Below are 21,152 nucleotides of genomic sequence, written 5' to 3' on the forward strand. Positions count from 1 at the left end.
GAGTAAAATCATGGAATTAATGTAAAATCATCACAAAGAAAGTATATTTAGATTCAAAGACTATTTTAATAGCTTTCTTTGAATACATATATATATATTTTTTTAACCTTTATTTACCCAGGGTAGATTCGCTGAGCATGAATGCTCTTTTTCAGGAACGCCCTGGGAGCTGCTCAGTACAACCACAGTCTGACACCATTGGCCACTGAGCAACTCCACTGGAGCAGTTGGGGGTTTAGTGCCTTGCTCAAGGGCACTTCAGCGGTTGGTGTTAAGGGTATGGGAGAGAGTTATTCATTCACTTCCCCAGCCCAGATCTTTTCTGCCGGCCGCGGGATTGAACCGGCGACCTTCCGGTCACAAACCCGCTTCTCTAACCAGCGGTGGCCTAAAGTATTCTCCTGTGAAATACAAATGTTCAACAAAACCATCAACATTGACTCAGCTAGACCTCTTTCTTATATCCGTGGCGCTAAAATTGAAGATTTTTCACTCGATAGATTAATCTAGATTAATTTATTTTAATGCTTTAAATAATTTAAATTAATCTCTAAAGTTAAAGCATTAATTTTGACAGCCCTAATTATTTTATTATATATAAATATTAGAATTATTTTTTAAGGAGTAATCGGTAATAAGTAACTAATTACACTTCCTGAGTAACTTGCCCAACACAGTCTGCAAGTAGAGTGACGTCATGCTTCCTCAGTCTGTTGTTGTTTCCCACATTGCTACTCGTGTTGTAGACCATCAGTCCTGTTACTCCTGTATCTCACCATTCACATGGTTTGTAGTTTGTCAACTGCAAGATGGACTTTGTTTTCTTTTTGTTTGAGCGAGTTCATGATTGGGATGAGCTTTCGTCACTTTTCTACTACTTCTGCTGGATGTTGATTACTCAATTGTGTGCCCTTCAGTTTCTTGCTGAAGTCAAGGACCCAATCTTTACATTTGCCACAAGAGGTCTTGGTTTACTTTGCTCTTTTCGGGGTTCAAGCCATATGCTCAACCAAATATCTTGTGTTGTTTTTAAAGAAATGGCAAAGTATAGGATTGGGCAATCATTTGGTATCGTTTAGCCTATTGTATTTCATTGGGATAATTTTGTGATGAAACTATGATAGCATTACATACCATGGTACACAATTCTGCTGTCTAAATTAATGCTATGCAAAATGTATATGGAATTTCTTTGTTCAAGCTTATATGGTATTTCTTTGTTAAAAAATAAGTGTTAAATAGCTCTACATTCTCGCCATTACTGATCTAGAGTGTTTGGTCAGTAACATGGGTCTCCCAGTCCCTCAGCTCTGCCGTAAACTGAATGTTCTTTTCTGGTATCCCGTTCCCACTTTACCCAATCAGGAGAGAGAACATTTACTCTACATTCACATTTAGCTGATGCTTTTATCCAAAGCAACTTACAAATTGTGAACAACAAGTCAGCAGGAAGGTACATCTCTGGCAGCTAAGGGTCAGTGGCGTTGTTCATCAAATAGTGTTGAACTTGAGTGTTACACTCTGAGTGCATAGTAGTATATATAGACATATTAGCATGATAGGTAGGTAGTAGTATAAGTATAGTAGATAATAGTAAAATACAGTAAGAAGGTAAAAAGACAGTAAGAAGTAGGGATGTCCGATATTATCGGCCTACCGATATTGGCATTCAAATGTGATATCGGAAAATATCGTTATCGGGTTTTTCTTACATTTCTATAACCTTTATTTACCCAGGGAAGCAAGTAAGAACAAATTCTGATTTTATTTATTGTCAAAAGTATGCATAATGTTGTGTTAATTCCACAACAAGAGATATGTAATGTTAATTACCTGAAATGATTCAGTTTTTTTGGGGGGGGGAAACCCTGCATATATCGGTATCGGTTGGTATCGGTTGATATCGGTATCGGAAATTAAGATTTGGACAATATCGGTATATCGGTATCGGTAAAAAAGCCAATATCGAGCATCCCTAGTAAGAAGGAAGACTTCTTTCTTCTTACTGTCTAGAACACTATAGATACTCTAAATGGAATGCTAGATATCTTTACTTATTTCAAGAAATATTGCAAAGATTTGCTTACTGCACTGGCAGATTATTTTACTTTTAAGCACACATTTGCTTAACACTCGTTTTAATTTCATATTTTTCAGACCGTCAAAAACAATATTTTTTCAAATGAATACGTATAGCACCTTTAAGCAGATATCTAATCTAATATCATCTAATCTAATATTGTGATGTATATTGATATTGGGAAATAATTGTTATGATTATGGTCATATACATTTCTTCCATATCACCCAGCTCTAGTAACACAAGATGGCCATCTCACCGGCACCCTGACGTTGGCACAAAGGTTAGTGTTCAACGCGTTTAAGAAGTATGTGAAATATGTCTAGTACACAGCAGTACATAAACTATGGTAGCCTGTCACTAATTCATATTTTGGAAAACTAGTACTCGTTGATTATTCTAATGATTAATTGAGTTCATCTTTTCATTATTTTAAAAAAGAAAACTTGCAAAGACACAGCTTAAAAATTATAAATGTGTCAGGATGTAACCTTTGAAACGTAGTAGGGCTATTGACATATTAGTTGTTTTATTTCTGTTTTTGTAGCACAGAATACACTTTGTCTCACAAATGAGACAGAGCTAACAATGTTCTTGGAATGAAATTCATCTTCTTCCTTTGCAGTTTCCAACAGACTAGACAGTTTGGAGCAAATCACTGCCAATAATTAAATGATTTAGAGAGGCTGAGTAAATTCATATTGAGGACTTCTAGAAATCAGATGCTTGGGGTGGCAGCTCTGGACAAACCATGAGGAGAGTATCATACCATGTGCTGTTCCTAATCTACAAACAGAGATATTGAAAATGACATATTATTTGTTTTGCCTAGCTTCCCATGGAAGGACACAGTGATTCTGGGCTCTGTTGCTTTATAAGCATGTGTGTGTGTGTGTGTGTGTGTGTGTGTGTGTGTGTGTGTGTGTGTGTGTGTGTGTGTGTGTGTGTGTGTGTGTGTGTGTGTGTGTGTGTGTGTGTGTGTGTGTGTGTGTGTGTGTGTGTGTGTGTGTGTGTGTGTGTGTGTGTGTGTGTGTGTGTGTGTGTGTGTGTGTGTGTGTGTGTGTGTGTGTGTGTGTGTGTGTGTGTGTGTGTGTGTGCGTGCGTGCGTGCGTGCGTGCGTGCGTGCGTGCGTGCGTGCGTGCGTGCGTGCGTGCGTGTGTGTGTGTGTGTGTGTGTGCTTTATGTTTATTTTGTGCGATTATGTTTAGGATAAAAACTGCACTTTTCAGAAGGCAAACTTCATAAAAATTTCAAGTATATTTTATTCATTACATTTTTTTTTGTAAAACAAACAGGTTTTTCAGTAACAGGACTACTTACAGGTTAACTGATTAAAAAAACATTATTGTCAAAGTTAAATTTAATCTTTTATTGTTACAGCAACAGTGAGATGCTATGTCTGTATGTTTCTGTTTTCATACCATAAAAGTATAATTGAAGCAAATTATATTGATTTCAGTAAAAAAAAAAAAAAAAAGGAAAACATTTGAATAGTGATACTGTAGTAAAAAACAAAAGTGAGAACCAGAGACTTTCCCACCCAACATTGTTGGTTCAGTCCGGAGTCTCTCTCTCTCTCTCTCTCTCTCTCTCTCTCTCTCTCTCTCTCTCTCTCTCTCTCTCTCTCTCTCTCTCTCTCTCTCTCTCTCTCTCTCTCTCTCTCTCTCTCTCTCTCTCTCTCTCTCTCTCTCTCTCTTTCTCAGGAAGATGTCCTCTCCCTCACTCTTTCTCTTCTCTCTCGCCCTCCATTTCATTTTGTTTCGTCCCACGGTAGCTGTGTTGTGCAACAGTCAGTGGAAGCGTCCATCCAGTCTCTCTCTCTCTTTCCTCTGTCTCTTCCGTTCGTTGTTGTTTTTTCTTCCAATAGGGCGGATCGGGGCAAGAGGAAGGAAAAAAGAAATTCTCGAATCATCTACCTTTCATCTCAAACATCTACCTTTTTACTTTTTACAAATGCTGTTAAATGGATCTTCTACGTACATTTGGACGTCCTTTTCGTTGAGTGTCAGTGCCTGCGGTATCTGGCCCATCACACGGTTCATATACAATGTATTTATTCTCTAAAGCCCTTTATTTTACACAGAGAGAAACCTTCTCCTCCTCCTTTCTGCAATAATTACAAATGAAAAATCACTCCGACAAGCGTTTCGCCCTCCTGCATTCCCTCGTATGTCTTCAGATTCCCGCTCCCCCGACGCTAACATCTAACTGATATAAACATGATTGCTGTAGAATACCATACTGTACAAGTGATGTGTTTACTGTAGATAAAGAGGGAAATAGAGTTGCGTTGGAGGATCCTATAGCGATGAAGAAATCTCAGCGAGGGGAAACAATGTCTCTTAGTACCAAAATATCTGGTTTGTTATTTAAACTTTTTTCTTACAAGGAAAACACACAAGTAGAAAAATAATATCTAGTTATCTAGTATGAAATGTCGTTTCTTTGGGACCCTGTGGACAATTATTCTTTTTTGTATTATTATTCTTTTTTAAAAACAAAGGCAGCATTCTATTCCCCCCCCCCCCCCCGCCCCTTTCTACCACAACACTCGATTGATCTCAGATCAGATCAGAACGAAGACCTTGATTAGCTGCTTCTTTCCACGGCTGAGCTATAGAATAAAAAGCATGGCCATGCCTGCGATTCCCTATAGGAGTAGTTAGCGGGAAGACTAATGCGTTTTTGGCGTGGATCAAGGGGCTTATATAGGAAACCTAAGTCACAGATCGGAAAATAACGGCCGGGGGGGGGGGGGGGGGGGGGGGGGGGAGGGTCGGTGCGGACGAGATAAGAGCGGAGCGAGCAAACCGAATAAGGTTGGGGGGGGGGGGAGATTATTCGGGAGTTACTAGGAACGTGGCCGACGACTCGCGTCACTGGAAGACGGTGTGGTAGGTGGGACACTGGTGCGACTTCATGTACTTGATGGCAAACTTCAGCTCCTTGCTCTTCTTGTCCCACTTGTGGATGGACATGAGCAGCAGCTGCTGGTCCACCTTGCGGCCCATGATGAGGAAGTTGGAGCCCAGGCTGTCCAGCTGGGCGCAGGGGCAGTTGGCGCCGTTCTTGATGTAGAGCGTGAGCTTCTTCAGGTCCTTCTTGCGCAGCACGCCCTGCTTTAGCACCTTCTTCTTCTTCTGCGCCGCAATCAGCTTCCGGTCGCCTTTCTCCTTCTTCACCTCCTTGATCTTCATCTTGAGGGCTGCGGCGGGGGAGGAGAGGGGAGGAGAGAGAGGGGGAGACAGAGAGTGATAAGATGAGATGAGATGTTCCTCTATTGATCCCCCCTTGCTTGGGGGAATTCGGGCGTCATAGCAGCAGCACGGGGGAGGAGGGGCTCGGGGAGGTACAGGTATGGGCAGGGTAATAGTAGAAAGACATAAATATAGGCAATACAATTATAGTAAAGTTAGGCTAAACAGTAGGTGCAGTATACATAAAGTACCCTAACTAGCATGATATATGCCATACGTTGTAGTCCGTGTAGAGAGAGACGAAAGGTAGAACAACAGAAGAAGAGGATCAGTGACGTGCAAGAGGAAAACAAAATGGACTGCATTTATATATACCAGCTTTTATCCAAAGTGCTTTACGACTTATGCCTCCCGTTCACTCACACATTCACACACCGACGGCGGAGGCGACCATGCAAGGTGCCGATCTGCTCATCGGGAGCAGTTAGGGGGTTACATGTACAGTGTCTCGCTCAACGACACTTCGACACACTGCCAGGTGGAAATCTGATTACCAGACGACCGATCTACCTCCTGAACCACTGTCGCCCCCACAAAGCTTTTTCTTTTTTCTTTTCTTTTTTTTCCAATATATGGCTAAATCAACAGTTAGCCTAAATCCAGGCTCTCAGCAAACAAATTATGTAATGGGAAAAAGAAAAGATGGCGCCCCTGACAAGCCAAAATGTCTCAAACATTGATTTGTTCATACAAAGAGTATAGTAATTTATTGTCCCTTATTGCAATCTTGCCAAGTTTTGGGTTACATGATTCAAGACCCATCATTTTGTTTTCTTTATGATTAAACCTTTTCTTTTTCTACCAGGCAATAGATTACAGGGTTACGTTATGTGAACAGGATTACTGTAATCTGATTACCAAAATACAGCAACTGTAATCTGCAATAAAACACAGGAATCAGATTGGATACTTTCTGGGTGGAAAAGGGTCCTTACTGGATGGATTACGGACAAACATAAGCAATGCATTTGGACTATGATAATAGACACATCATTTACACACTAAAATAATGGTTGATACTGCTTGTAGATGATGATAATTAACACTACTGAAAAGACGGTCTTCAAACTGGAATACATTTATAAATATACATAACAGTGGACTTTGGAGGAGAAGAAACCTGAAATTGTCTTAGATGATAATCTGATTCCTGTGTCTGCGAGTATTCAAGTTACTGGTTAAATTACCTATTTTCTCGATCCTCCAATCACAACTTTGTTCGAGGGAAGCAACGGTTTTGATCAGTGGACCAAGAACAAAGGGCTATAGGGTTTGCGGTACAGGTCAATTCAAAGTGTCAATCTGTAATATTTATCGGAGTACATGTTGACAGTAACCTTCCCGGCTGTGAATGTTTCCACATGACGGTGTGTCTCTCTCTGTTTCCCCTGTTCCTCTGGCTGGTGAGGTTTTCAGAGCTGCTCACAGGAAGCGCTGCACGCTCGGCACTAGGTTCCCCAACAGGCAGCTAGTTTACACCTCTCCGGAGAATCATCATTTAACCACCAACAACAACTCAACACTAATGTCCTGGGGAGCATCCAAAGACCACATCCGCTGTGTGCGTGTGTGTGCACGTGTGCATGTGTGTGCGTGTGTGTGCACGTGTGTGTGTGTGTGTGTGTGCGTGCGTGCGTGCGTGCATATGTCTGTCTGTGTGTGTGTGTGTGTGTGTGTGTGGTGTGTGTGTGTAGGTGTGTGTGTGTGTGTGTGTGTGTGTGTGTGTGTGTGTGTGTGTGTGTGTGTGTGTGTGTGTGTGTGTGTGTGTGTGTGTGTGTGTGTGTGTGTGTGTTGTTTGTGTGTGTGCCGGCACACAGGGACCCCACTCAGGAAGGTGTATCAAGTGGTGATTCTCTGGTGCAAAATCAAAGTAAGATAAACAAGATCCTGGAAACATAGGGCCAATAGTTGTGAGGTTTCTGTCCTTGCCTTCTCACTCGTTCTGTTCCTTTAACCACCCTCGCTTTGTTTTCATTCATTTTTTCTGTCAAGTATTTCAATTCCCTCGTTTACACGTTTCTCCCCGCTGACGTCATCTGAGACGTCGCTGATTGGTTCCCTCACTTCCCCACGCTTTTCAATCACATTCCCCAGCTGTCACTGCCTTCAATCAATCGATCCCTCATTATTTATACCCCTTTTCCCCACCCTAAGTTGTTGGTTCGTCTTGATTTGTCGCTGGATGTTTTTCCCCGTTGCTTCTGTTTCACTGTGCTAATCTCCAGGAAATTCCTAGAAGCCTTCGCTTGGATACCTGCTCCGTGGCGCGCGCTCGCCACCTCTGTTTGTTCCTGTTCCTTTACGCAGCTCGTCTGGGTGAGTTTTTCTAGATTGACTGTCTTGACCTATTTCCTATTTTCGTGTGTAACCTTTACACTGAAGTCTACCACCTTTTTGTCAGACAGTCACTCACCCAGCCATTATCGTTTTTGCCCTTTCCTTTATGGAATAATATTTCGGGACCTTCCACCTCCCACTGTGTATTTACACGAAGATATTATTTCACATTTGGACTGTGTTGGATTTTTGCTCACTGTGTATTTACACGAAGATATTGTTTTCACATTTGGACTGTGTTTGGATTTTTGCTCACTGTGTGTTTACACGAAGATAGTATTTCACATTTGGACGGTGTTTGGATTTTTGCTCACTGTGTGCTTACATGAAGATAATCACTTGGGCTGTTTTTGGAATATTGCACATCACTGTGTTGTTTAACACGAAGAATATAACACCCTGTCCTCCAGCTCGTTTCAAGTCTGCTCTGTCACTGACCCGTTCCCTCTCTCCCTCTCTCGGTCTTGCACAACATCTGAGAGGTCCGCCGTGAGAGTCTGCAGAGCGGTACAGAGGTCTGCTCCTGCTTCCCAAGACTACCCTTCCGGGAGAAGCTGCAGAGCAGCAGAACTTTGCCCCTTGTTCATTGTACCTGTTCTTGTTGACCTGCTTTCCCTGTTTCACTTATTCTAGTCACCAAATAAACAAGCCCTTGTATTTGGCAACTCTGAATCCAACTCTCTTGTGTCGTTGCGTTTGGGGTCGGTGTCAAACCATAACAATAGTATTCCCATTATTTTCCTAATATGGAGCAGGGAGTAAAAGGGACCACTAACAGTTCTGTATGGAATCACTGTAGTTCCACGAAGAGCCAATCGTGGCTCGTTATAGATTCACTTGTGAAACACAGAACCATGTCCACTGAACCAATAATAAATAAAAAAAACGTGGATTTTCAAAAGTGCTGTTGGATGAACACCTCGTATCTGTAGGAGCTAGGTTAGGAGCTAGGGTAGTAGGAGCTAGGGTAGGAGCTAGGGTAGGAGCTAGGTTAGGAGCTAGGGTAGGAGCTAGGGTAGGAGCTAGGGTAGGAGCTAGGGTAGGAGATAGGTTAGGAGCTAGGGTAGGAGCTAGGTTAGGAGCTAGGGTAGGAGCTAGGGTAGGAGCTAGGGTAGGAGATAGGTTAGGAGCTAGGGTATGAGCTAGGTTAGGAGCTAGGGTAGGAGCTAGGGTAGGAGCTAGGACTCAGTGGGGGTTGTGGTGGAGAGACGCACAAGAAGTAAGATGCAGGACACCATGAAGAATGACAGCCACCCTCTCCATCACACCCTGGCAGGACATCATGAAGAATGACAGCCACCCTCTCCATCACACCCTGGCAGGACACCTTTTTTAACTTTTAACTTTTCTTTATGTCTTAAGTAACGTATGTCAACCATGAGAGCTATTGGATATTGGATCTGTCTGTCTGTCTGTCTGTCTGTCTGTCTGTCTGTCTGTCTGTCTGTCTGTCTGTCTGTCTGTCTGTCTGTCTGTCTGTCTGTCTGTCTGTCTGTCTGTCTGTCTGTCTGTCTGTCTGTCTGTCTGTCTGTCTGTCTGTCTGTCTGTCTGTCTGATCTCCAAAACTGAAATTGAGAGGGGGGGGGGGGGGGGGGGGGATCACATTGATGCCCACATGTTATCTGGAGAAACATCTGCTTTTAGAGAGCGTAGCCTCGTGGAAGGTGTCATGCCCACATGTTATCTGGAGAAACATCTGCTTTTAGAGAGCGTAGCCTCGTGGAAGGTGTCATGCCCACATGTTATCTGGAGAAACATCTGCTTTTAGAGAGCGTAGCCTCGTGGAAGGTGTCATGCCCACATGTTATCTGGAGAAACATCTGCTTTTAGAGAGCGTAGCCTCGTGGAAGGTGTCATGGCCTAATGGAAGGTGTCATGGCCGGATGTGTAAAAATAACTTCTGCTACGCCCTTCTATCCTGTTCTTCACACTACACTGCTACACACACAAGTGCTGCTAATATTCCAGCGTTAGCAAAACAACATAATCCCAGGTAATGATAATAAAACGGCTTAAGCAATCAGAAATAACGTTTTGGGATCATCTCTTGTGGATGTTGCGTCTTAACGTGGATTTATCAGGAGATAATGGATTGGCCTGGCGCTTGCGTAAACAAACCATCCGAGGCCCGCCTCGCTTCCCAACAACAGGATAACTTCATCAATGACAATGTAATCTTCCTTCGTGGATCTGGTGTGAAGCCAAGGCTGCAGTGTTGTTGATAACATCCGAGCAACGTGAATAATACGCGGCCTTATGTTCCGTCAAACACCTGGATATCAAACTAATGAACTGCTGACTTGCGTAGCGTCGTATAGCTTTGTGTTTATACGCTCATATGTATACACGTGAGATTAAAATGGGACTGCCGAGCGTTGGAGTGAGGAATTCTCGCTGTGAGCGGCGCCTTGACAGGTCAAACGAATCACGATCGGGGCAAAAGGCACGAGGGCTGGTATGAAGCATCTCCCATTTCCCTGGCTCCTTGGAAGGCGGCCACCTGGTTTCTCGCCTCCATGTCTACTGTTTTATAAACATGTTCATAACCACTCAAGATGCTGTACATACAGGCGCGGATGTTGTAGCGCGTTGGAGAAGTGGAACGTGTGCGTTGAGTTGCCTTGCATTACATGCAGGGACCTTTGGTGTGTGTGTGTGCGTAAGTATTTGTATAAGGATTGCGATTCACATCACTACCGATTCAAATCAAAATCGATTCACAAATTCCATTCCGTTTTCGTCTACTCCGTATAACAGCAGAGCTGCTCACCATATCTCGCTTGATGTTAGCACTTCCTTTGGGCAGTTGGAACGAGATGCAAAAGTTTGAAAATGGACAAATGGACCCCCCTCACTACTTTTAAGGACTCTATCACAACTATTTTAACTGTAACTTGTCTGTTCTGCTTAATGTATTACATACCTTGTATTTGGTTGTTAGCTTGATGTTTTTTAATTATTTCCCTTACCTCTGTGATGTATGTATCGTCTATTTATTTAATTTTATGTTTTTGTCCCCTTTCCCAGTTACCCTTCGAGAGGCCTTTTTGTCCTCTCGCCAGGCAGTCATTGTAAATAAGAATTTGTTCTCAACACAATGGCCGCCAAAAACGAGTTAACTCGTTATAGCCCGCCAATCGAATTCTGCCAACAATGAGTAAACTCATTATTGGATCGTTATTTCTTTTATTCGCTATTTCCATTCATAATTCATCCTGCTATGCTGCAGACTGTGTGGCACTCTGTCTGAGACCGCAACGGTCCGATACCACCGCCTAATGCCTTACGGCCGCTATTGTACTCCATTTGGAACGATGTGGTTTGTTTTCCTGGCCGAGCTGCAGCATGCAGGCGGGGTCTAAACACTCCAGCAGGACAAGCGCTTATAGAGACGGCATCGACGAGGGTCCCCGCCCCCCCCCGTTAATTTTCTTTGGTGGATAACGTTGGACACACGATCGCGACCAGTATTTGTGAATGACGATCAGATAATTGGATTATTCTTTTTGCAGTACATCATAGACAAGGTAAGGACTATATATTATCAATCTTGCGTTGATCCGATGATCTTTTCCTCACGATCGCAGCGTGTGTCTGTGTGTGTGTGTGCCGGTGTCCCGTTGGTTGCGATCAAAGCACGGAGGGGTGACCTCCCCCCCCCCACCCTTTCCTGCATGCATGATGAAACATAATACCGATAATCTAGCGTTGATTTCAGATTGATTATTGATCCAGGCGAGAAATGGCAACGTGTTTAGTGAATTGCACTAAAACGCTGTTTAGCAGAGTACCTGGGATTACACAGGATCACTCTAAAACTATACTCATATTCACCACGGTATAAAACGGAAATGTATGGATGACATTTTTTTCTGTTTTTTGCATGTTGACCGGAAGAAACTCACTGACAATCGACGTTGTTATTAGATCCATAGCTATAATATTTAATATAGTTTTAGCACTACAAACAACGGCATCTACCCCCATTGCATTACAGCGCTGGCACAAACGACCATACGCCCACAGCGACCTCTGGCGTCCAATGTGTTAATTGACCTGCCTAGTTAAATAAATAAATAAGAATAATGATTGCATTTATGTTTCATATTGAGTGGACTAAACTGGAAAATACATCTTACTCAAGGTTTACATTTGATTCAGTGTGATTTCTTTGAGAGCTATTAAACTGTCTACCACAGTTGGGAAATCAAATGGGAAAAGTAACTCAAAACTTCAACTTTATACAGGGAGGGCTACCCACCCTCCAGAACATTTACAACAAGCGTTGCAGGGGCAAGGCTAAGAGAATCATTAAAGACTCCAGTCACCCGAACAACTGCCTCTTTGAACTGCTGCGGTCAGGCAAGCGATACCGGAGTCTCAAGGCGAGCACAGAAAGACTCAGAAGAAGCTTCTATCCCCAGGCCATCAGGCTGCTAAACGAACAATGAACACTACACAACAACAACCATCAAACGCACATAGCACACACATCCACACGCACATACTCACTTTAAACAAACACACTGTAGCACCCACTCCACACACTTTATAGCACACACCCACTTTAAACAAACACACTGTAGCACCCACTCCCCACACTTTATATTTATTGATGAAGGATTGCACTACAACTCGTACACCTTACTGTAAATTGTACCTAAATTGTACCTCATCCCATTTCTGCTTTGCACTATATAGTACTGTACATTAGTACACTGCATAGTATTGTATATTATATGGTAACTCAGTTACGTCTATTCTGCATCGAACATTGTACATATGTCTTTACTGAACACTGTGACCTCATTTTCTACTTCTAAATTACATGCTATACTATGTTATTTGATACTATCTTGTCTAGCACAGTCTCTGGAGCGTAACAGTAAGAAGCATTTTGTATGAAAGTATTCTGTACTTCTGTATGACAACTATTAAAGAAACTTGAAAACTAGAATCAAATCTATGCACGTAATGAATAGAGAATCGATTGATTGAAAGACTTTTTCTCTTCGAAATCAAATAAAATCCTGAGATTTCCGAAACGCTGCACATCTTAAGTATATGTGGAAATACATCAGTTAGTAGGCCTACTGGTATATCTGTGAATGTTTTTGATTGACCTCAATCTTTACTATCTTAAATTCATCCATAAGATACGATATAAGATATTCCTTTATTGATCCCATTGGGGAAATGTGGGTGGCATGGCGTAGGGGGGAAAGGAGGTACAGGTATTGGCAGGGTGATGTATGGATTAGATCTGAATATATAATTAGGAGGGGAAAAAGTAAACAGTAAACAATATAATTAACTCTGAATATAAAAATATGAGAAAAGAAAAAGTGTAATCAAAGGTGCAGATGAGGATCTCTGCCCGGTTATATTATATGTTACAATAAATATAGTAGGGCTGACCCCAATTGGTCAAATAGTCGACTAATCGATTGAAGGAGCCATAGTCGACTGCTAACCTCTTAGTCGAATGGAAAAAATCAAATATAAAAAAAAAAAAAAAAAAAAATGTCATTCTTTCCAAAAGCAAAGAGGCCTAGAAGCGTGGCTAACACTAATGGAGCGCATACTGCCTAAGAAAACACTGAAGGCACTGAAAGAGGATTTCACCCATCTAATGAACACACTAGAATAGACAAATATCAAGATGTATCCATCAGTGGGCCAATTGCATGCTTTCGCAGAGGACAAGAAGCCTTCAGTCGACTCCTTCAGACATTAAGCACCCCCCACAGCCCAAATGCAATGATACAAAAAAAATTTAAATAAAAAATTTGCATTCAGGGGGGTAGTCGACTATCAGCAGATTTCTGCCAATCAAAGTCGACTATCCAAATCCTTATTCCGGGACAGCCCTAAAATATAGGCAATAAGGAATTTAAATATGAATATAATTATATTATCATTGTTCTCCCCATGGAAAATGTTTTATGTCATGATGCATCACACTTCCTATATTCAGTCATAAGTGATGCAGCGGGGTGTCTATGTGTCTCTATGTGTGTGTGTGTGTCTGTGTGTGTGTCTCTATGTGTGTGTGTGTGTGTGTGTGTGTGTGTGTGTGTGTGTCTCTATGTGTGTGTGTGTGTGTGTCTGTGTGTGTGCGTCTCTATGTGTGTGTGTGTGTGTGTGTGTGTGTGTGTGTGTGTGTGTGTGTGTGTGTGTGTGTGTGTGTGTGTGTGTGTGTGTGTGTGTGTGTGTGTGTGTGTGTGTGATACTGATTGCACAACCTCCCTGTGACAAGCTCTGCTCTGCCTGCATCCTGTAACAAACCCTCTCCCTCTTTTGACTGAGTGAAGAAGACATTGAGGACGAGGGACGGACAGATGGATAGAGAGGAAGAGAGAGAGAGAGCGGCTGTGTTCAGACTGCAGTTTGTTTGTTTTTGCTCATATGTGACTCGGATCTCTTTTTTTCATGACAGTGTGAACAGCACACATGGAATCTAACCTTTTAAATTCTGATTTGGGCCACTTTAACATGTGGCCCTAAATCAGATACAGGTCTGATTTGTTTTAATTATATGGCCTCCACTGCATTCAACGTATAAGTTAAACCATCAACTGACTTCAGTGTCCTCCATGTTTACGTCCATCATTGTTAATGTCAGTCACACTGGCCATATTAAAACATTTAAAATAAAGAATTGAGAACTAAGGCTTGCAGTGTGAACATAATTATAGCCTAAGAGGGGGAGAAAGAGAGATTTGAAAAAAAAAAACTGCTGTCATTTTGAAAATAAACAGTGTTGCCACAAGCTAAACTACGTCACCTCCACTAACTGCCAGGTGGAGGCATGACGACCACACCCCGTGGGGAGCTACCCTACCCCTCCCCTCCTCTCTCTCTCTCTTCTCTCCTACCCCTGTCACTCAGGAGCGCTGTGGTGCTGAATGATACGTATAACACTGAGGCACGCGAAGAAAGGAGATCAGACATCAAAAGTAGACGCTCTTCAAAAGAGTACTCGCATACCGCTTCTCTGCGTTACCTGTGTTTCCCCCCCCCCCCCCCCTTCTATAATCAAACAGCGAGTTAGAATGACGCCTAGGGTTAACAATGTCCAGAGACGAGTGCTGTAGGTGACGGCATGCATGGGCCATGAGATAAAGCCGGAGTATCTGTATCCGTCTAGAATATCACTGTGGAGAGAGAGAGAGAGTCACTCTTGGCTGTATCCCACAATCCATGCGTCTCCCTAATCTTGACTCCTGATTGTCATCCCTGAGTCGCATCCAGCGACGACGTACTACATCCACACAGCCAATACGAGTGTGTGTGTTTGTGCGTGCGCACGCATGCTTCAAAAATCGTTGGGCTATCAGGCTTTCTGATCCCCCCCATAACATTGCCAACACACTTAATCTCTCAATTAATTGCACAAATAAACATCTAAGCGGACTTCTCTGACCCCACGATCGATTACAAGGGATGGGCTCACAGTTTTGGCTGCCGTTCCCAATGTGAGCCGTGTGACCAGAAGAGTAATTTATGTTGATGTTGGACTCGAATAACTCCGTTTTTAGTTTTTTTCCCCCCATCGTCTTCTGCAATGTTAACTGGTATAATTTGTCAGCCCTCTCTGAGGTGTGGGTAATAGCCAGAAACCCTGGTTGGTGATTCTTAAAAGATGTTTTAATATTCCGGCGTTTGTCCAAGAAGCTGTAAAAAAAAATGTATAGCGATTTTTTTTAAAGAAGTTCCGTAAGGACAGCGACTCCGTGCGAGTGTGTCTTCCAGCGCGCAGACCTGGCCAGATTACTATCACTCGCTATTAGATTTAATCTTCTCCGAAGACCCAGCCACGGTCTTCGCAATTCTCCATAGAGCAGGAACATTCCTCCCGCCACTGCTTTCATCATCATCATCATCATCAGCGTTATGACCGACCACAAAGAAGTAAAGAGCGGTATATCATTAACTCGAAAGGCTTCGGGGCAATCTAGGCAGGGTTTCAATGCCTTGTTGTAAAAAATTATAGTGTGATGGGCCAAAAACGCTTTGACAAAATGAGATGATCATTGGAGTAGTCATGTTCTGGCTCTGTGTGCAGGTCATAACCACGGTGGTAAAAGAAAAAAAGCAGGAAATAGTGTCGGATGGATATTGCTGGTTAGAACTGGTGGGTAAACTGACCTGTTATTGTTTGTAATTGTTGAAATTGTAATAGAACCATGAAAACGTTTAAGTGTCCTTCTATAAATCAAAAGGACGCTTAAAAACGGATCCATGCCTTTATCTCAAGCCGACTCGACTACTGTAATGCACTCCCAATTACCGGCCTCGCGAAAACAAACCCTGCAGAAAGACTCCAACTCATTCAAAACTCTGCAGCTAGGCTACTAACTAGAACCAAGAGGAGAGACCACATCAGTCCAGTGTTAGCTACTCTGCAGCTAGGCTACTAACTAGAACCAAGAGGAGAGACCACATCAGTCCAGTGTTAGCTACTCTGCAGCTAGGCTACTAACTAGAACCAAGAGAAGAGACTACATCAGTCCAGTGTTAGCTACTCTGCAGCTAGGCTACTAACTAGAACCAAGAGGAGAGACCACATCAGTCCAGTGTTAACTACTCTGCAGCACGGCTACTAACTAGAACCAAGAGCAGAGACCACATCAGTCCAGTTTTAGCTACTCTGCAGCTAGGCTACTAACTAGAACCAAGAGCAGAGACCACATCAGTCCAGTGTTAGCTACTCTGCAGCTAGGCTACTAACTAGAACCAAGAGGAGAGACCACATCAGTCCAGTGTTAGCTACTCTGCAGCACGGCTACTAACTAGAACCAAGAGCAGAGACCACATCAGTCCAGTGTTAGCTACTCTGCAGCTAGGCTACTAACTAGAACCAAGAGGAGAGACCACATCAGTCCAGTGTTAGCTACTCTGCAGCTAGGCTACTAACTAGAACCAATAGGAGAGACCACATCAGTCCAGTGTTAGCTACTCTGCAGCACGGCTACTAACTAGAACCAAGAGCAGAGACCACATCAGTCCAGTGTTAGCTACTCTGCAGCTAGGCTACTAACTAGAACCAAGAGCAGAGACCACATCAGTCCAGTGTTAGCTACTCTGCAGCTAGGCTACTAACTAGAACCAAGAGGAGAGACCACATCAGCCCAGTGTTAGCTACTCTGCAGCTAGGCTACTAACTAGAACCAAGAGGAGAGACCACATCAGTCCACTGTTAGCTACTCTGCAGCTAGGCTATTAACTAGAACCAAGAGCAGAGACCACATCAGTTCAGTGTTAGCTAAACTGCAGCACGGCTACTAACTAGAACCAAGAAGAGAGGCCACACCAGTCCAGTGTTAGCTACTCTGCAGCTAGGCTACTAACTAGAACCAAGAGGAGAGACCACATCAGTCCAGTGTTAGCTACTCTGCAGCTAGGCTACTAACTAGAACCAAGAGGAGAGACCACATCAGTCCAGTGTTGGCTACTCTGCAGCTAGGCTACTAACTAGAACCAAGAAGAGAGACCACATCAGTCCAGTGTTAGCTACTCTGCAGCTAGGCTACTAACTAGAACCAAGAGGAGAGACCACATCAGTCCAGTGTTAGCTATACTCTGCAGCTAGGCTACTAACTAGAACCAAGAAGAGAGACCACATCAGTCCAGTGTTAGCTACTCTGTAGCTAGGCTACTAACTAGAACCAAGAGGAGAGACCACATCAGTCCAGTGGGGTTCTATGTTCCCCGCTCGCGATAAAAAGGGTCCTATGTTCCCCGGGTTCTATGTTCCGCACTCCCGCTACCTGCTACCGAAAAAGCGACCGAGTTGTGTGAGGGCCGACCATGTCAGCTTGCTTCATTCTCTGTCATTACGGTAGTGTTCTCAAACGTACACGTCACGACTAAAAAAAGGTCCTATGTTCCCCGCTACTCCCGAAAAAGCGACAGAGTTGTGTGAGGGTGTAGATAGATGGTGCAACAGATTTGCACGTAGGCCTATCAAAGATAATATGTTCAATACACCATAGTATTATAAATGGGTCTTAACAAGATAGCCAACATCACGTAGGCCTATCAAAGATAATATTGTAGCGTTCTGTCATACCGCCATTGAAGAATGAGGAGAGTTTTATGTTTCTTTTGTGTCATTTAATTCCAGACTCAACCGTTACATACAGGTCCAAAACACTTCGCTTGTTATGTCCACACAGCTGTTTGGCGAGGGGACATCCCAGAGTTAGACCCTGAGTTTGACTGGAACGACGTTTGGAAAAATGCTACAGTATATTAGCCTCCTGCAACCCTAATCACCAACAAATTAATTTTAATTATATTCATAGGACGTATCTCACTCCTAGGAAACTGTGTGCTGTGTGACTCCCGGTGCACTTTATGCTCTCTATAAGCCACCGGCACATATGCATAATTTGCATATGGTCTGCGATTGCCCACCAGTAGCCCATTTTTGGAAATCTATAGCAACTAAACTATCAAGCATCTGTAATATATCAATTCCACTCATGGCAGCAACATTACTTCTAAACGATATATCTTTATTACCAACATCCATACAACAGAAAATTATTATTCTAGCAGGCGTTACAGCAGCCAAAAACGTATCGCTATGAGATGGAAAGAAGCTGAGAATCTCACGGTAATTCACTGGTCCCTGACATTGCTGGACATTATTTATTTGGAGATGTCAACTGCTCGGGTGGTTGGGGTGGGACAGGCGGGTATTGAAATATTCTAGTTAACAGCCTACCTGCAGAGTAGCTAACACTGGACTGATGTGCTATCTCCTCTTGGTTCTAGTTAACAGCCTAGCGGCAGAGTAGCTAACACTGCACTGGCTTTTAAAGCATTTTAAAGTCATCCTCCCTAGTACATTACAGAGCACTAAATGGAACAGGACTAAGCTACATTGCCAATTGTCTTGTCAACTGTGTGCCGGTGCCCCCAAGAACATTGCAGTCATCTACTACTGGTCTATTGAAGGTTCCAAGCCACAGCCGAAAGAAAATCGAGGATGCAGCCTTTGCTAATTATGCACCAAAGCTATGGAACACCCTACCTGTGGACATTAGACAGGCTAGATAAAACTATGGAACACCCGGCCTATGGACATTAGGGAGGCTAGATCTCAAAATAATATCTAAAGTAAGTTAAGGACGTACCTCTTCACCTTATAGCCTTTTAATACATTCTGCCACTTAAACTCATTACATCCACACTATAATTATTGTACTGTAAATGAGAGCTATATTATTCTGTCTATTCTACGGTCATTTGATGTCTAAAGTAGTAGTAAATGAGTAAATCAAGTTTATTGTTATTATTATTATTATTATTATTATTATTATTATTATTATTATTATTATTATTATTATTATTATTATTATTATTATTATTATTATTATTATTATTATTATTATTATTATTATTATTATTATTATTATTATTATTATTATCATTATTATTATTATTATTATTATTATTATTATTATTATTATTATTATTATTATTATTATTATTATTATTATTATTATTATTATTATTATTATTATTATTATTATTATTATTATTATTATTATTATTATTATTATTATTATTATTATTATTATTATTATTATTATTATTATTATTATTATTATTATTATTATTATTATTATTATTATTATTATTATTATTATTATTATTATTATTATTATTATTATTATTATTATTATTATTATTAATAATCTTAATAATAGAAGCCGAGGTATGAATTTATGTCTCTCCACATGTCCCATGCTCCACATCACCCACGTGCATTCCTTCACTCCAACCACAGTGGATGGTTGCCTGCAGTGCAGCAGCACCTGGATCAATGTTGCGATTCAGTGCTTTGCTCAAGGGCACGTTGGCTCTCCGTAGATGAAATTCTAGCCACATTCCCTTTGCCAGCTCACCGCTGGAATTCACGCTCCTCTCGCCGCGCCGGGGATCAAACCAGCGACCTTCTGGTTACCGGTTGGCCTCTCCACTCTTGGGCCATCCTATACAGTGAAACATGGTGTGTGTGTGTTTCTTTCAGGTTGCCCTACTGATGAATATAAGTACTTACCAAAGTCACTGGCACAATAATGCTCCATGATGGTGTCTGCTTTCAACTCGTTGTCACATGGTGGGCACGCCTTAGACACTGTGACGGAGACAGAGAGAGAGGGGACATCATTAATAAGTGTGCCTGCATGGTGGTTGAGGGTATAGTCAGGGTGATGGAGTATAAACATCTCTTTCTCTGGCCATTCAGTGTATGGACAGATCTGCCTAATTGCCTTTGAGATATGTAAGAAAGTGTTACATTTGGTGCCCTAGGCCAGATTTCAGACTGGTAAGCACCCCCCCTCCCCCCACCCGGCAACCCACTCCCTCAACCGGCTATCTACATTTACATTGACTTTTACATTGGCTCAGAAACCCCCCATTTATCCTCAGCAAAAAGACAGTCCATCAACTCTCTTACTGGCCCCTGCATGACTACTCACTATCATTACAAATAAATACAATTGCCCTCAGTAGACTCACAAGAGGCTCAGCTTTACAACTCCAATGTTGCAAGAGGCAATATTATATATATAAAAAAATATATATATATAATTATATATATATAATTATAAAGAAATATTATAAGCATGATTTTTTACCATAACCTGCATGCAATTAGCACCGATCTGATATCTGATATCTTCAGCTGTGAGATTGTTACTTTTTTTGGCAATCAAAATCTGGTTGTAATTTGGAGCTAATTATAGCATCCGTTTCCTGGTAAGGTAGCATGTAAGGGGTGACATCTACATAATCCTCAAGGGGCACAGTTTCAGCCGATACCTTCTTCACTCACACTTTAGAACTGAGCTCAGCCTCTGAAAGACAGTAACGTTGGCTGCATCACCTGTCTTACATCACCTGCATCACCTGCAGGGGCGTAATTAACAGGGGGGACACAGGGGACATGCCCCCTGCATGTTTTCAGAAGGCAGTTATTTTCCCCTGCACTTTTTTACCGTCCAAAACAATGTTACGCGATAATAAACGGAGACGCGACGCAGCACTATAGGACCACACGGAAAAAACTGCTGCTTGTTCCCTCTCTGAGCTCAGGTCTCTGACGACCCTCAGCCATTGTCATGCAAAGACAAGTAGCCAGGTTGGTACTTACTTGGCGAGGGACGAGTCGCAATTTTGTGGGCATGCGCCAAGTACCGACCTGGCTACGTGTCTTTGCATAATAGCTCAGGTCGTCAGGTGTGTTCAAACACATAGGACGGAACACACATCAACTACCGAATCCCCTACAAGATCCTTTTCCTCACTTATAAATCCGTGCACGGGTTGGCCCCTTCCTACCTGACCAACCTACTCCACCCCTACACTCCAGCACGAGGCCTCCGCCAGTGGCGGCTCTACCACTAGGGGCGCTAGGGCGCCGACCCACCTGCTGGCCAGCTGCTGTTAAATCAGAG

The 21,152-nt window shown here is 42.5% G+C and overlaps 1 protein-coding gene across 1 annotated transcript; it reads right to left on the reverse strand.

Annotated features, from left to right (window-relative positions):
• Positions 1–3,922: 3,922 nt before the first annotated feature.
• On the reverse strand, positions 3,923–20,812 carry LOC311234635 (secreted frizzled-related protein 1-like; the record flags this gene model as incomplete). Its single annotated transcript, XM_084321882.1, has 4 exons — positions 3,923–5,285; positions 19,751–19,828; positions 20,596–20,604; positions 20,800–20,812. 4 exons carry the CDS (start codon positions 20,810–20,812, stop codon positions 4,957–4,959), a joined length of 429 nt encoding a protein of 142 aa, XP_084178008.1. The 3' UTR covers positions 3,923–4,956.
• Between the last annotated feature and the right edge of the window lie 340 nt (positions 20,813–21,152).

Source organism: Notolepis coatsorum, assembly GCF_963971535.1.
Source record: "Notolepis coatsorum genome assembly, chromosome: 9".
NCBI lineage: Eukaryota > Metazoa > Chordata > Actinopteri > Aulopiformes > Paralepididae > Notolepis > Notolepis coatsorum.